The sequence below is a fragment of the Neolamprologus multifasciatus genome, chromosome 7 (genome assembly GCF_963576455.1).
Source record: "Neolamprologus multifasciatus chromosome 7, fNeoMul1.2, whole genome shotgun sequence".
Lineage (NCBI taxonomy): Eukaryota > Metazoa > Chordata > Actinopteri > Cichliformes > Cichlidae > Neolamprologus > Neolamprologus multifasciatus.
Window position 1 is genome coordinate 19616775 of NC_140445.1, and position 17480 is coordinate 19634254.

Sequence of the window (17480 nt, forward strand, 5' to 3'; positions counted from 1 at the left end):
AAATAAACAGGAGGAAAAATTTAAATGATGCAAGATCCAAAACTGCACGCTCTCCAGCAAGAACTAAAATAACATGAATCGAGAATAACGTTTTTCAGCACGACAAGAAATCACCAGCTGGCTGCAAAACACATTTCTGAACGGACAGAGACTAATGACAAGATAAGACCTTCTCGTAACCAAGGTGGCCATTAAATGTCTTTGTTTGATATAAATTACTTGAACTCCATTTCACAACTATACGTCTTCTGAAACACGCGCACCACACAGTCAAAGGCAAATGCTTGTCTCTCAGCATGTTCCATTAGAGGCAGGCTCTGTATCTTGATTTAACCTGTGGATAATGGCCACAAGCACTCTGCTGTCATGTCATACCAGACAGACTGAAGTGGAGACTCTGTACCTGTTTCACATAACCATTCTGGCTGCAGTGATCACTATGACAACAGAGCCTTTTTCACAGCTTTACATCAGCTTCATCGAGATAAACAAAACAACTCGCTGCATTTCACAGAGATGCAGCGGGCCTGCTGCAGAAGAGACGAGCTCTTACGAAGACAAATGAGGCGTCAGACTAGCAGTTTAATTATTTATGACTCTGACCACCAGGGATCCTGCCACAGTGATCGCATCAGATGGATGAGAGCTGCATGTTGCATATGAAAACTATTAATAGACTAGAACACAACATGACAGGTCGGCAAGGGGGGGGGGGGGGGGGGGGGGGTCAGGTTTACTCCTAATGAACTGAAACAAAGAAAGATAAAAAGAGATGCTTAAACTGTTTGCTGACTCACACAGAGAGTCATACATGTGTTTAATGTGAATGTTGCATAAATAGTGCTTTCAACACCTGAGCTGTCAGTTTGGTGCTGGCCTTTGACAGTTAGATTGATCCTTCTTGTAAGGCAGCAGATGCCAGTGTTTGCTCAGTTTGCCATGTTCACTATGTTTATGGATGACAAACTCCCTTCACAAACACACAATGTGTACACACGACAATAAGTAGACTGACTATACTTAACGCAGAGGATAAGCTTCTATCATCTGTTGGTATGTCATATTTGAAAAGAAGTTTCGGATGAGGAATAGTTAAAAATGCAAGGCTAGTATCACGTTACGAAGTGTGTAAATTTAAAAGCGCCTTCTGTTACCTGTAGGCTTCTCAAAATCCCATGACTAACAGCACAGACATCACAGCATGTGTCAGCATGTATCAATTTAGTGGGGTGGGGTTCTCTTTGTCCTGAAGAATAGGTAAAAAAGGAAATTTGTCTTTCTATCTAAGGACAATACATTTGCTATACTTTTGCATGACCTCAAGGTTACTGGTACATTACCAGCACTCCCCAACTGCGCTAATCAGTTTGATACAGTTGAAATAAGCAGAGTAGAGGTTCCCGGCACAACTTCATCACTTCCAATTTGCACGAAGAAGAGGAAAAAAATTGGAAGAGGCCCAAACTCCAGGAACACTTGAAATGTATGCGTTTTGGCTGGTAGATTTCACCAAGTTGCTACAATTTTGACCTTTTTATACAGTAAAGATTTCACAAAAATCTAACTAAAATAACCGGCAATGTTTTACAAGCAAAAAATACAATACAGCAAATAACTTTTTGCCAAATTTGACAGTATTCAGACTTTGAAGACACCTCAATCATTAAGTTAAATAAAATTTACCTCATCATTAACAGTCAAGGATGACAATTAAGGTTACATGTGCCATAAAACACAAACTAATCCAATAGGGCGCTACCTTTTGTTAGCAACTGTTAGATTCTATATAAAAAGCATAAAAGTAGTTATGTTTGAAGCCACTGTTTAAACCATTTTATTAATAAAATAAAAGATCTGGCGGGTTGCTAATGTTCATATGGTTCCTAAATATCATTACTGCAGTACATGTAGCTGTTTAGCCTATTGATAATCAATCTAAGCATCCATTAATCACCGTTAGAGTAAAAGTGTCTGATCAATGCTTGCAAAGGTTTGCAATTCGGCTCTCACATTAAAGTCGTTTAAGTTTTGATCTATTTTTCGATCGGTATCCAGAAACTAAGTCATTCTCACAGTAGTCTAATGCGCTCTCTCGCTTTCCTAATCCAGTGATTAGTCACGACCCGCTATTGATCGTTCGCAGAGTTCCCATTAATTAATTACACTTTGCGCGAAGCGGATACGATTCATTAACCTTGTCACGCCCACATATTTACCTTTGAAGACACTTGACGTTTGTGTTTATGCATGCAGAAAACTTATTCGGTCGTTCCAGTAAATGTTTGAACGTGGCCATTCACGAGGAAAACAAAAACAAAGCGGCAGCTTTAGCTCACCTCCCAACCGCACAAATCACAACCGCAGCGTCAGTTTACCTTCCCTCGACCTGCGACACGCAGTCGGTCAGTCATTCAGTGAGGCTGTTTGTCAACGAAAACGGAACCAAAACGGTGCACTAACCGGTAACCGAGGCGCTCACTCGTGCTCGCACATGGGAGTGTTTCTTTGGCCACCGGCGTAAAAGCTCCGTCGCTCCAAAACACTTCTCGCTTGCGAGACCGCGCCTCCGCTTTTAATCCAGCACGGAGTCCTCCGTGTAGCAAACTCGAGAGAGCGGGGGATAAATATTAGCTTTAATTCAAAGAGCGGGTGAGAGCGCCTCGATGGGTTTGAGTATGCCTACTGTTTCCCACACACCGTGTGAGACTGTGGCGACCAGGGCCGTGCAAAGCCGTTTCGGGTTCCAGGGCGAATGATTTACTCCTTATGGTCCAACTTCCCCTGTTGTCAGTATTGAACTCACTTGTTCCTGCTGAAGGCAGAGGTCATTCCAAATGGCTCACTAAAATTTCAATTCATTTTTAACGTCATATATCCAATGTTACATTCTCCATTTACATTTATTTCACGTGTCACATTCAACATAGTAACTTAATGCTCACCAAATATTTTCTGTATATGTCGTGGAATCTTGTCACCGTGTAAATAAGAAATGAAGAATTTGAAAAAGTGTCAGAGGTTAGTTTGTATAATATAATTTTAGATGTAAAGCAGACATAAGCAACCAATTAAACAACAACACAAATACAATGCATTTTATTTTTGCAACTATGAGGTAACATATCAAAGTTGAAGTATTGTTAAGAAATTATGCTATAAAATCAAACATTTTTAGAAAGAAATGCACATTATTCAAATTTTTGTTGCAGTTGACTATCAGTGTTACATTTTGACATTAATATGATATAATTTAAAATGTAAAGCAGACCTAAGCAGCAAATTGAAGTACATTGTAAATGGAATGCATTTTATTTGTGTAAATATGTGGTGACATATCAAGGCCAAAGCATTGTTAATATATTATACTGTCAAATATAACACTAAAAAAACAAATGGGATATTTTGTAACTGTGTAACAGCCTTACATTCGTTTTTACATTTGTATCACAGTCACCTCAAACACCTTGAGACGACTGTTGTGAATTGGTAGTGTATAAATAAAATTGAATTGAACTGATTTGAATAATATCATTTTAAACTTAAAGCAGACAATACAGATGCGAATACTGCAGCCATTCCCCAACTCTCTGTGAATGGTTCTCATGGCCATTGATCAATGGGCTTTGATCAGTGGTTGTTGATCAATTGTCATGACAATTTGCATATTAATGATCAAGGAACTCACCTCAAAGCCCATTGTTCATTCAGTGGGCTAGTTTCAGTCACTGTGCAAAGGTACTGTTTATAAGGTTGGGGAAACCTGCAGTCAGCTGAGACTGAACAAGTCACTTGGATGAGTGACGAAACATTTGTCCCAGTGAAAACACTACATCCAGATGAACAGAAGACCTGTATGATTGAGCATGCATCAAGACAACTTACTGTGCAGAGTTATTTGTGAAACACTAAGCCACAGTGCCTACAGATGCATTCTTTCTAATGGCCTGCAGGGGGCAATGGATCCAAAAACAAGTAGGATTATTATAAAGGCGAATAAGAAAATCACCCAACTGGTCATGAGCTGATGAAGTTTTGATCTGAATCGCTAGTTTATAGCGTTTAGCATCAGGCACATTTTGTAAATTTGGTTCACTATGGAGTAAAATCAATAATAAAGAAATGACTACTGTATGAGCAGGCACTTCAACCCCTTGCTTGTGATACCTAAGATGACTAGACATCCAGTCTATGAGTGTAGTTCACTGATGTATTTCTTTTATAAGCTGCCTATAATGCATACTAGTTAACAATTAAATCTTCTTAATTTTGGTCTTTTTATGCGGTACACGACACGGCCTTTGAACAAGGCAAAGAAAAAAAAAGTTGGTTTTTTTTGCCTTGTATTACAAGCTGATTTGACTCATAAGTTTACACTGCATATTTCAAAAAGAGAACCCAATCTTAAAAAACTAAAATTAATTCATATATGCACATTAAAGCACAAATGATGAATCAGTTTACTATGCAGCAGCAGGTCCAGTGTAACAGCAATAATTAATTAGGCTGTAGCATCAAGGAAATGACGCATGCGTAACGCTTTATACAAACTGCCTCAACAAGGTCAATTTTACATATTTGCTCAACCTGAGCATGTGATTATTCTTAACCACTGCTTTGAGTCATTACCCACAGTTACACCAATCACTCCCACTAGCCAGAAAGGTTTCTGACTCGGAGGCATCTCCACCCTGCCAGCATTGTTTGCGTTAATTGTCATGCAAAGTAACTGCAATTCCCTGGTGTCCCTTTGAGTTCCTCTGTCCACATTTAAAATCAATCAGCCTTCCATTACTTGCATGGACAGACAGAGCATTTCCTCTCGGAAACAACAGTTGTGAAGCCGTTAAACAAGCGTGCAACAGGATTAAACAGCATACCATGGGCATTACAGCACACTGCGCTTCCTCCTGTCATTTCCTGTTGATGATCCGCTTTCTTCCAAAGTGGCCTAAGTTGGCCTCATAGTTTATAAGGTTGGGTGAGATGTCACACTCACTTAGCACACGGAGAATATAAACTATTTAGGGCTCAAGTGGTGTTTGGAGAATCTTACTATTTAGAAGCACAGAGCATTCAGATAATCCCATCGTCTCTGAGCATGCAAAGGTCAATCACTGATTTATGCCCTAAAACTATTCTTATCCACTTTCAGTGACATGGAAATGGTGGTAAATAATTAATAATATTAACTTCAGAAAGAAATTAACATTTAGCTCACAAATCATGAGCCACAGGTTAAATTCTGACTATAATAAATTAAGATAATTTTTGACTGATTCTTTTACGGACAAAGTATTTCTCTCATACAATTCTTGGGCTGATACTATGTTAAAAAAACAGAAACACTTTTATGACTTTATAAACGAGATCAACTTCAGTAGGTGTTCATATGCAGAGACGGTCTTCGTGTATAACATGACTTTACCTGAAGAGACAACCGTGGCAGCTTTCACAATTCGCCTGATTTGCCATGCTTTGGCACATTGCTCCAAAGTTTTACAAAAAAAAGAAAAAAGAAAGAAAACCTCAGCTTTCAGACCTTTACTTCAGAAGCAGCTTCCATTCAGTGAGACATAGACATTAAGATTCCCTGTTCACACTGAGACTTCATAGAAGAAACGTTAAGGAGAAGGGAAAACACCATATTTTTCATGTTTTAGCAGTAACTCTACTGGTGATATTCTCTGCAGTGGAGCACGTACCAAAATGACAAGTTAGTTTAGGCTTTCATCTGCTACTTCAAGATCAGCATTACCAGACAGAGGATTAATACAATCAACCCCAAAACCTGATACAGCAACAAACACAGGAAAGACACAGCTAAACTGAACTGCGTGCAGCTGCAAGAAGAATTGGCAACTAGACCACTTTGCAATAAACTTGTTTTCTTTCGAGAACAGTGTTCTGTGAACAGATGAGACGAATGTTGAACTTTTTGACAGAATGTGACACACTGTGTTTAAATAAGTATGGTATTGCACACACACCAAAACCTCAAATATAAAGCCTGGTGGAGCAAGTTTTGTGTTCATGTTCAGCATCTTGACCTGGCAGATGCTGAATACTGGTGAGAATATATACAGACTGTATACATGTGCCCTCTGTGAGGACAATGGTAAAGCTTCAGACTACTCCTCCAGCACACAACTCTAGTAGGGAGCGCTGCAGCTCCTTTAAACTTCACACACTGTTCTGCAATAACATAGACAACTTTTAGTGGATTTTCAGTTCAGTCAGACTGTTCGTCTATATGAGTTGGACAAAAAAATCCAAAACTACATTAACAACTTGAGAGCACATCTCCAAACAAAACTATAGCCTCTCACTGACAACCTGGTATCAGGTTCAATTACCTTTACATGTGAATGGCAGGCCATCTTAGATGGGCTCAGTGCAAATGGCTAACAACTGTTCATTCCAGCTGTAACCACTGGCTTTAATAAGTGGCCAAACCAGCTGCACATAGTCTTTAACTAATGGCTCAAAACAGGTGGGAGACAACAAAGGATCCCACTGTGCTGTAATTGCTCACAAATACCTGGATCACCCGTGCACTTCACTTTAACTTGCATGTCTTCACTGAGCCCTCTAGGAGCCACAGTAGAGTGCATCTGTGTAGAGCGCCACAGTGTGGCTAAAGACCATAGAATATATGGTTGTGTTTTGTGCTGATAAACAGTAATATGTTACCAGGCATGAATGGCCCAGGATACTCACACCCCGTAGTTACATCAAGTCTTATGATAGGTTACGTGAATAGTAAACATATAATATAAGTGGATGGGAAGCGCCTGTCTTTTGGCTTCAGTTATATATTTCGGAAAGTTCCAGTTACTATAAGATTGACGTCTTTCTCATATAAATATATTTTACATCAAATATGGTGACCGCTAGCTTAGCAGATAGATTTTGTCTGGCAAATAAACTCATGTAAAAACACAACTTGATTTAAAGTTTATATGCTTTTGAGTTGTTGGCAGGCAGATTTGTCAAAATGGTTTTTTTTCCCCTAAATACCTTCAGACAGCCCATCTGTTTCCCTGCCTCCAGGCTTTGTGCAAAGCTAAAAAGCTACCTAGCAGTTGTAGCCTCACATGTGATGAAAAGATCTGAAAACAGCATCGGTGTCTTGCACATATGTCGAAAAATAAGAAACTTATTATTAAAAATGATAAAATATGAATGTAATGTGGTTCTAAAGCATAGAACGCAAACCTTAACAGTATGACATTTCCATATCTTCAAAGCAGTTTTAGTCCATTGAATTGATAATTGCAAACCTCACTCCTGCGGTATAACCACATAGAAAAAAAAATTATGGCAAAGGGAGCACAGTAGGTGTTAAAAAAAGGGGCCAAAATGAGCTAAATATTCCGTACACACAAACACGGAATAGATTTTTGTCTGCAGACTTGTTGTGAAATGTTAAGCTCTTCCAGACCCTGACTGCACATCTTGCCAAGTGGAGGAAGCAGCTGCTGCTGGCAGAGAAAACAATGCAGACACTGTAACTACCTTGTTTAGTGATAAATGACAAAAATATGTGTCATAGTTCTCCCAGCCTGTGTGTGTCCATGTTGAGATTAAAAGGAGCACATCAGCGTCTCTTCTCTTTTGTCTTCTGGAGTCGTCTTGTTTGTGTGCAAGCAGGGGCAAGTTGAGATTCAATAATAGGTCTAATGATAACTTCTCCGAGGTCCGTGCATTATAAATGACTCTAACATCACAGGAAGTCGGTCACTGGGTGGCGAGCTACGCTACACGGCAAAGCGAATTGTCCATTCATACGGAATGATGAATATTAAGAGTGGAAACAAAAAAACAAAAAACAAACAAACACTGCTCCCATTTTTTTTTTCATCTTTTGTTTATGACTGTTGGTACCCTTATTTACAGGGTCCATTTCACTCATGAGTAATATCATCTCTAAACATGCAGCTGTAACAAAGAAGCCTGTAGTAAACAAGTTAAGGAAATACTTAAGCAGTAGCAGGACAGAGGCTGTGCATATAAAAGCTTTCAAAAGGTTCAAATAATAAACTCATTACTGTTACCTTGATGGGATGACAATAAATTAGTTAATCCATACAGGGGTAAGCTATGAATCGACTGATGAACCACCTCCATCCCTCGTTCGTTATCTCCAGCAAACCCAGGGTTGGAGGAGGGGGGGAATAAAGAGGCGTCCTGAATGAGTTACAAAGTCCTGGCTGTCTGAGTCAATGTGAGGACGGGAGTTTCTGACTGGAGGAGCTGCTCTGCCAGTTTTTGGCCCGGCTCAGAATGAGTGAGTGAGCACAGCTGAGAGGGTGTGAAAGAGAAATGGGAGGGAGGGTGTGGGAAGGGGGGATTTGGAAAAGCAGGGGGAGGTTGGTGAGTACACACACACACACACACACACACACACACACACACACACACACACACACACACACACACACACACACACTTCTGTAGAGTACTGTAATGGGAACAATAGGTAGAGCTCTCTGAAGGCTTAGGCTTAACAGAGGCCAGGGTTCTCCAGAGGGCATGACCCTCATGCACAAACATGGAATCTCCCATTCCCACCACAATGCTTTTTTAACATTAAGACTATAATGATGTAATCATATTGACCTTTCAAATGTGCAATCAGGCATTAATGACAACATAAACAACATTTAGAGTGTGTGTACGAGACTAAAACTTCTGCTTTTTTACTCCACTTTATATCAGTCGATGCAATTGATTTATCAAAACTAAAAACCTTAAATCTTTGGTGCACTAGTGGAAAAACATCAGCAGAAGGTCGAAGGAACACTGGGCTACAAAGTATGCTGGAGATTAAGCTGTTTAATGTGCCTTAGTTTGCATGGCTGATTTACTAAATAAAAAAAAAAAATATACACTAGCTTTTGGCTGTCTCTCTATCTTGGTTTTATGCTTAAACTAAGAGTCATTCTCTTTTAAGATAACAACATAAATGTATTTGCAAAATGAGTCATCATCAGCAAAAAATGGCAAAGGTCAGCGCATGCTTAAATCTTCTCAAATGTGAGCATTTGCTACTTTTTTCTGAACGTATAGATCATCAACTCAAAAAGGTCACCTGAGGAGCTTAGGCTAACCTTTTTCATTTCTTGTGACATTTTATACAATCAAAAATAATTCCTAAGCTTACATTATAATAAGGTTACATATTTTCTGTCTGTGTTTTTAAAATGTTAAATCGTCCTTCAAAGTATTTTCAAAACAGCTATACTCTCATTACAAGTCTGCCATGCTGCTGGTGATACAGCTCCCCTCTCTGCAGCTATATCTTCCCACGTATTCCTAATGGGTGTCCCGTTTCACCACCCCCCACCACCACCACAGCAAGGTATCGACGGCTAATTCTCACCCTGGTGACATGGTGGTCCTTGCCTGTCAATAGATGTAGTCTGAAGACAGACATCACAACATTAGCCTGAATCCCTAAAGACCTCGTCTAGCAGAGAACACAGACTCCATAGATGTTTCTATGGCTATCCATTACCATCTGATGCCGAATGAGTAACATAGTGAATAGGAGTGGGGAGGTCAAAGGGGACAAGGATTGTTTGGCTCTACCGTCTCTTTTACAGGCGCCCGTAGGAAAGTGGATAACCATGGCATCAAAAAGAAAGAAAAAAAAAAAGGAGACTAACAGCCGCATCTCAAAAATCGCTGTATTATTTGCTTTTGAAAGGCAAACATGATACTGTGTCTAGTTGAACCCACAAGAATATGCATAGTCGAAGTCAAGGTTGTCATGTTTTAAGGTGTAGTTGCATTAAAACTACACCTTAAAACATGACAAGGTGTAGTTTATGTCAGAATAACTCGATAATAAACAAGTTATTATCGAGTTATTCTGCGAATACACATTCTCCTCTGTCGTCACAGGATATGAAAAGAAATCAAGTCAAATTGCAGCTGTTGGGTAGAAAAAGTGAGTGGAGTTTCAATGAGCTGTCATGAGCACAAGCAGGGAAGCAATGGGTCAGTCCGTTCAGGGAGGTCACAGGACTGTCAAAGAGCCAAGTGTCTCTATTCTGATTTCATGCCAACTAAATAAAGAGCTATGTCTGTGTGTTCTGCCAAGGCTGCTGTAAATATACCATTATGTAAGGGGAATCAATTTCAACTTCTGAAGGAAGGAAGTGCGGCTCAAGCAGCCCTTGAAGCCCAGAGCTTGTAACGTAAGTTGGCATGATAATCATAAAGGCTAGACACTAAAGCAGAGGTGCAGTAAGGGGTGGTGGTGTGTGTAACACAGTCAGATTTAAACATACCAGCATTTTATTTTTTTAGGTTTTATTATTAGTGTGTGATTTAATGTAATATAAGCTTTTTTCAAAGAATGTATTAATATTCTTCTTCTAGAAAAAGAACAAAAGGATAACACTTGTATATCCACGCCTTCCTCCAATGGAAACTGTTGGCTGCTCTTGGGTGGGGAAATTTGAATCAAACAGTCTAAAATAAACTATGTTTTGCTTTGAAAAGCTGCTACAGGGGTGTAAAGCATAGGCGATTTGCAGTGAACGTGCTAATGGATGGGAAAAGACGAGAAGAATCTTTTAATATGAGACTTGTTTTTTTAAAAGAAGGGTCCAAAGCCACAGAAGAAAATTGTAAACATTCCCAAATGATATTCATGTAAGTTCTCCGGTGTCGTTAAGAAACCACAATCATTCTGTTCAACCTATTTATCGCCATGGCAGCATAAAGCAGATTTAACTCCGAACACATTTAAGTTATTCATGATAAAAATTTAAGTTTGTTAAAATACCAAAATCATTACGAGTGAACCTTTTGGAGCACCGACAGCTTTAGTGGCTACTAGCTGCTGGATTGATATCTCATTTAAATGTTAGGGAGCGCTGAGTTTTGGTGAGGGCTAGCAGCTGTTGTCACTTGAACACTTGCACACAACGCTGGGAGGTTAAAACATTACATTAGTGATATAGGCATAATGATGCTGGAGGGAAACTTCTGGAAAGGTGCAGAACACGCAGATCCAAGAGAAAAACCTCAAATGGCCTCACAGAAGTCAACCCTCCCACAGATATAGCGTGCTTTTAGTCTGGTATCGTCATCACCACACTGTCTGAGAATTTGTGTTGTGTATAACCAGAGACACTTTGAACAGCTAAGCTCTCTGTGGCGCTGGATTGTATCTGACAGGATGAGTGGTATACTGTATTTTTTAAGTGAATGCATTCAGTCTGTGTGGAAGGAATACGTTGTCACGGTTATGTAAACACACTGGATCACACTATAACCGATTTGACAAACGTGTCGCGCACCCCTGGCTTGGGAGACTGTAAATCTGTGTGGGAGTCCTTGCCAAAGAATTCAGTGATGTGAACTCTGCACTACCAAAATGTTTGTCCGACATCTAAAACGTTTTTCATTTACATACAGGATGCTGTCAGGGGCAATTCCCACACAAACAGTGTAATATCGGATTCCACCCAACAAAGGACTTTTGTGGTAAAAAAGCAAAAAAAAAAAAAAAAAAAAAAAAAGAGGAAAAATAAAAATAAAGATATGTCTTCAACCTCAAATATCCTCATTGTTAACAAGGATATTTTCAGATGATGCAGTTTGCTACTTGATTACTAAAATCAATTACAATATTGTTGATGGAGCCACTGGGAGACAAACTTCCTGGCGCTTGAAGATTGCAGTGAGCTTTTCCTTTATCCTCAGAAAAGAACAAGGAGTGGACTTGACAAAGTACCTGTTGCCCCACTCAGTAATACCTTCTAATATCAGCTTTCAGCACTGATGAGGGCCTCAGGGTAGATGCACACCTGCAGTCCCTGCAGTCAAAATAAGTAGTCTGAGTCAGCCTGGCCTTTGGGAAGCCCTTTGAACCTTTCACACAGGGCTGTGGAGACGTGACTTCTGGTATATTTTGAATAATGGAGGCAGAACAGACGGTTGAATCTATTTTCCCCACGAGAACCCATAGATTTAAAAATATATATGCATGCAAGCTTTTCGCTAGCTCAGCTCTTGTGAAGAATAGAAATTCTGAAAACACAAATGATCTTTTCCTTTAATTTCATTCACCTTGTAAAATGAAGTCGTTTTGGAGACTTCCATGAGAAGTATAAATCAGTATTTTCATTTCCTAGATTGCTGTAGAGGTGTAGAGAGATTGAGGAGCCTGTCGGAGCAACGTTATTTTGATAGAGAGAGATAAATCTGACTGGCAGTCATCATTTATCATCCTGGACGTGAGATTCCCACCAATGCATTTTCTACTTGGTGGCTATGGCTATAAAACAAGAAACATGAATATGGATAACTATTAGGAAATGTGTTTCCAAGTTACACTGTGCACTTCTATAATAATCTGCTTAATAGGGTCAGGTGACTGGGTGAATATGCTGGCTCTAAGATCAAAGTTTCACAATTTTGATTTTTACCAGTTTATTGAGTTTTAGTCCTATATTCACACATCTGAAGGATGGCTTTGTATTCATTTTTTAAGATGTTGCTGAAATTGCTTGTGGAGATCTCTGCAACCCTTACCCATGCTGCACAAAGACCTCCTCAAATACACTGATTGTCATCTTTCTCGAAAACCCCTTTATGCACCATAAAACACTCAGGTATGAAAATATCTGCAATCTGGACATTCAGTGCTTAGTGTGAGCTTCAGTAAGATGGACGAACAAGTGAGTCTACATATTGATCACTGCAGCATTGCTAGCACTATTTTTTCCCCCCCTGACAAAGTTGGCTAAAACACTGCACTGTCTGCTAGAAAGTGATGCCGCACACTGGGGGCAATTAAATAAAAACATTGGGGAGACAAAGAAATGCAGATGACGATGAAGACTCTCAGTGTTGACCTTCTGCTGAGGTTTTTCCACTAGTACAGCAAAGACTTATCATAAGGTGAGAGGCTATGACTGCAGTGATAGGTTGCCAATATGTTGCAATGTTGCAGATGGACAGCACACTACGCGCCAATTTAGAATCCCCAGTTAATTTAAAAACACGGACGTCTTTGTACTGTGGAAGGAAGCCAGTGTAGCTGGAGAGAAGCCACACACGCCTGTGGAGAATATGCAAACTCCACAAAGCTGATATTATTAGTTGGTCTAGCATCATTACTTGCCGCCTCCCCACCAGTTAAGTAATCAAAGAGACGTGTTGGTTTCATTCAACACTTTTCACATTTTTGGTTTAAAGGTGACAGATTTCAGGATGTGTCAGTTAAAGTCAGGAGAGTCAGTGTGCGCTCTTGGCTTCTAACATATCACTTTTATTGAAATACTCATTACAACTTCCCAGACTGCTTTAATTCACTGTTCCCACCTTTGCTCTCCTCACCGCCATCATTCAACTGTTTCTTATGTGTAGCTAAACATTATGTACAATACAATATTTCTTTTGTCTAGTTTCTCTCCTCATTTGTTGCCTTGGATTTTCACATGAGAATGTCTTAACTAGGATGGATTTACAAGCAGCCGGGGAGCTGTGAGTTCAGGACTCTGTTCTGTTATCTCCCCCAAGCAGCCAAGCAAAGTGAAATTTGAACCGGCTAGGAGAATGTTCTCCACCAAGCATGATTTTTCTTCCTCTGGCAAGATTTATTTTAAAGCTACATATATGCATAGTGCAACCAAATTGAGTCACACTTACATATATTGTGTATGGTTTATGGATGTTATTCCCTTGAAAGACTTTAAATTGTAATTTTGAAATGACATGGTAAAGATAGAGAGTAGGGTTTAGCGATGGGATTTCCGGCTCTTTTTAGAGAACTGGCTCTTTCGGTTCGGCTCACTAAAAAGAGCCGGCTCTTTCGGCTCCGAACCGGCTCTTCAGGTTGTTTTGTTGCTTTAATTAATTTATTATTAACAATAATATAAAATTATGCACAAAAGGAATTACTAATGTAAAAAAAACGTGGTTTTATTTATATATGTTTATATATAAATATATGTGGTGGCCCCTAGAGACAAAGCACGTACAAACTCCAAAACACATTTCAAGCGTTAACTGAACTTCCAAAACAGAGCTACCTAGATCACTTAAATTACACAATTGAAAGCATATGTGTATGGTTTGTGTATTTATACACAAGCACTCATATATATTCAAATCATTTTATATTCATTAATTATATTCAAAGTTCATTTACCTGTTATTACCACACACCAAATCCGGTCGTTGGTACTTGCTGACTTGTGTAGCCACTAGGTAACAAAAGCTCAACACAGCACCCTAGCATCCTGGAGAACTTCTGTTGTCTTTTGTACGTGTTTTGGAGTTTTTACGTGTTTTGGAGTTTGTACGTGCTTTGTCTGTAGGGGCCACCGTAAATATACTTTTATTTATTCACTCCACATAAAATGTAATAAATAAATCATATAATACAAAAACCAACTAGTCACAGTTCAACTTTTAACTATTTAAATTTTCAGCTTTTTCCTTTTACAAATTTAAAGTGAAACAACACAAAGCACTGCAAACCACAACACAATTAAATATAAATTAAAATATGAAAACAAAAAGAACGTGCATATTCTCTGTCATATGGACCTGCATGAATAAACTTTCTGAATCCTTTATCATCTGCAACTGAAAATAGTTGTGGATGATTACTATACCTTTCTAATGTGATGTTGTCCCTGGCACTCTTTCTCTCTCTCTCCCTCCCGCTCTGTTCCTGTGTTACTGCAAGTGTAACTACTGCCCCTCCCCCCTCTTCCCAGCGCAAAGCACAAGGCTCGCATGCGGAGTGAAGCGGAAAGAAAGTGTGTGAGAGAGGGGGGGCCTTTCTCAATATGCATACTTGTGCGTACTTGCGTTCTTGTGTACTCGTGATAACGTCATCAGTCGGAGACCAAGTACTGTTCCAATTTGAAGTACGCATCAAGCCGAGAACGCGAAAAAGTCCCGGATGTGTTCTCACTCCGCCCGTTTTATCGAGCATGCATCGGTGGTGACTACAGCTAAATATCCCAGAATGCATTTCGTCCAAAACTCAAACGTGGCAATGGCGATCGTTGAGTGCGAGAGAAACTGACCTGAAATATAGGATCATGGCCAAGCTTGAAACCTGGATCCCCCGAAGCTGGTTACCAAGATTACGTGAAGTACCCTCAGAAGGTCTGCTAGAAGATGTTAATGCAGCACTACGGACAATACCTACAACCACGATTACCGACACTAACAAGCTGATCTACAATACGGCAGCAGTGATCAGTGAGATGCTTGGCTACAAGTTGAACAGCCACAAGGGGCAGTACCCTCCATGGAGGAGGAGGCTAGAGGGCAAGATCAAAGTAGCACGGAGGGAGGTTAGCCAACTAACGGAGTTGCAGAAAGGTGCGACAAAGAAGTGCATAAGAAATACAGCAAGCTGTCCATACCTGAGGCCTTGGAAACTGCCAAGCAAAGACTCACCGCATCCTTGGCCAGCCGCTTGAGGAGGTACACCAGAGAGATAGAAGGCAGGAGAATAAAGCAGCTGTTCTCCACAGAACCAGCAAAGGTGTACTCTCAGTGGCAAGGGAACAATAATAAGAGAACAGCACCACCAAGGCTGGAGACGGAGCAATACTGGAAGAGCATATGGGAGAAGGAGAACAGGGTCCAGTAACCATCACAGTGGCATATATCCAAGAAAGGGTCTCCAGTATGAAGAGTTGGACAGCACCAGGGCCCGACATGGTTCACGCCTACTGGCTAAAGAAGCGTCTGGCAGCACAAATGAACCAGCTGCTAGTTAACGAGGGAATGGCTAACCGAAGGTCGGATGGTCCTGATCCCCAAGGACCCCAAGAAGGGACCAGTCCCCTCCAACTACCGACCAATAACCTACCTCAGTACTACATGCACATGGGTCAATACATGAGCGGGACACAGAAAGGAATTGGCAAGAATACCAGAGGCGCAAAACACCAGCTACTGGTAGACAGAACAGTCAGCCGAGACTGCAAGACCAGACTAACCAACCTGTGCACTGCCTGGATTGATTACAAGAAGGCCTATGACTCAATGCCCCACAGCTGGATACTGGAATGCCTAGAATTGTACAAGATCAATGGGACCCTAAGAGCCTTCATCAGGAACTCAATGGGGATGTGGCGTACAACACTAGAGGCCAACTCCAAGCTCATAGCACAAGTCACCATCAAGTGCGGGATCTACCAAGGAGATGCTCTGCCCCCACTGCTGTTCTGCATAGGCCTGAACCCCCTCAGTGAGATCATTAACAAGACTGGCTACGGATACCGACTACGGAACGGAGCAGTTGTCAGCCACCTCCTGTACATGGATGACATCAAGCTGTATGCCAAGAGTGAACGAGACATCGATTCACTGATCCACACTACCAGGCTATACAGCAATGACATTGGAATGTTGTTCGGGCTGGAGAAGTGTAGTCGGATGGTAACAAAGAGAGGGAAGGTAGTCAGAACTGAGGGGATTGAACTACCAGAAGGCAACACTGCAGACATAGAGGACAGTTACAAGTACCTGGGGATCCCGCAGGTGAATGGGAACCATGAAGAGGCCGCTAGGAAAGCTGCAACCACCAAGTACCTGCAGAGGGTCAGGCAAGTCCTGAGGAGTCAGTTGAACGGTAAGAACAAGATCCGGGCCATCAACACCTACGCCCTGCCCGTGATCAGGTACCCTGCTGGGGTAATAGGCTGGCCAAAGGAGGAGATAGAAGCCACTGACATAAAGACAAGAAAGCTCCTTACCATGCATGGAGGGTTTCACCCCAAGTCCAGCACCCTGAGGCTGTACGCTAAGCGGAAGGAAGGGGGCCGGGGACTGGTGAGTGTCAGCACCACAGTCCAGGATGAGACAACGAACATCCAAGACATCACGAAGATGGCCCCAACTGACAGCGTGCTCAGTGAATACCTCAGGCAGCAGAAACCCAAGAAAGAGGAGGGAGACGAGGAACCATCATGGAAGGACAGGCCCCTGCACGGTATGTACCACCGGCAGATAGAGGAGGTGGCTGATATCCAGAAATCCTACCAGTGGCTGGACTGAAAGATAGCACAGAGGCACTAATCATGGCAGCACAAGAACAAGCTCTGAGTACAAGATCCATAGAGGCTGGGGTCTATCACACCAGGCAAGACCCCAGGTGCAGGCTGTGTAAAGATGCCCCAGAGACAATCCAGCACATAACAGCAGGGTGCAAGATGCTAGCAGGCAAGGCATACATGGAACGCCATAACCAAGTGGCCGGCATAGTGTACAGGAACATCTGTGCCGAGTATAACCTGGAAGTCCCGAGGTCAAAATGGGAAATGCCCCCAAGGGTGGTGGAGAATGACCGAGCTAAGATCCTGTGGGACTTCCAGATACAGACGGACAAAATGGTGGTGGCTAACCAACCGGACATAGTGGTGGTAGAATGACAGCAATATCAGGAAGAAGGAACACGAGAAGCTGGAGAAATACCAAGGGCTCAGAGAAGA

General features: G+C 41.2%; 1 protein-coding gene across 8 annotated transcripts in view; it reads right to left on the reverse strand.

Moving 5' to 3' along the window:
* The window catches only part of arhgap24 (Rho GTPase activating protein 24), an 81689-nt gene that overhangs the window by 21153 nt on the left and 43056 nt on the right, over positions 1-17480 (reverse strand). The window contains exon 1 of one of the 8 annotated variants that reach the window (XM_085165368.1): positions 8055-8306. The exons of 3 other annotated variants lie outside the window; for them this stretch is intronic. In XM_085165368.1, coding sequence (XP_085021494.1) covers positions 8055-8127 — 73 coding nt within the window. In that variant the 5' untranslated portion in view covers positions 8128-8306. 4 more of the 8 variants (XM_085165370.1, XM_085165372.1, XM_085165371.1 and 1 more) reach the window with 4 other exon arrangements.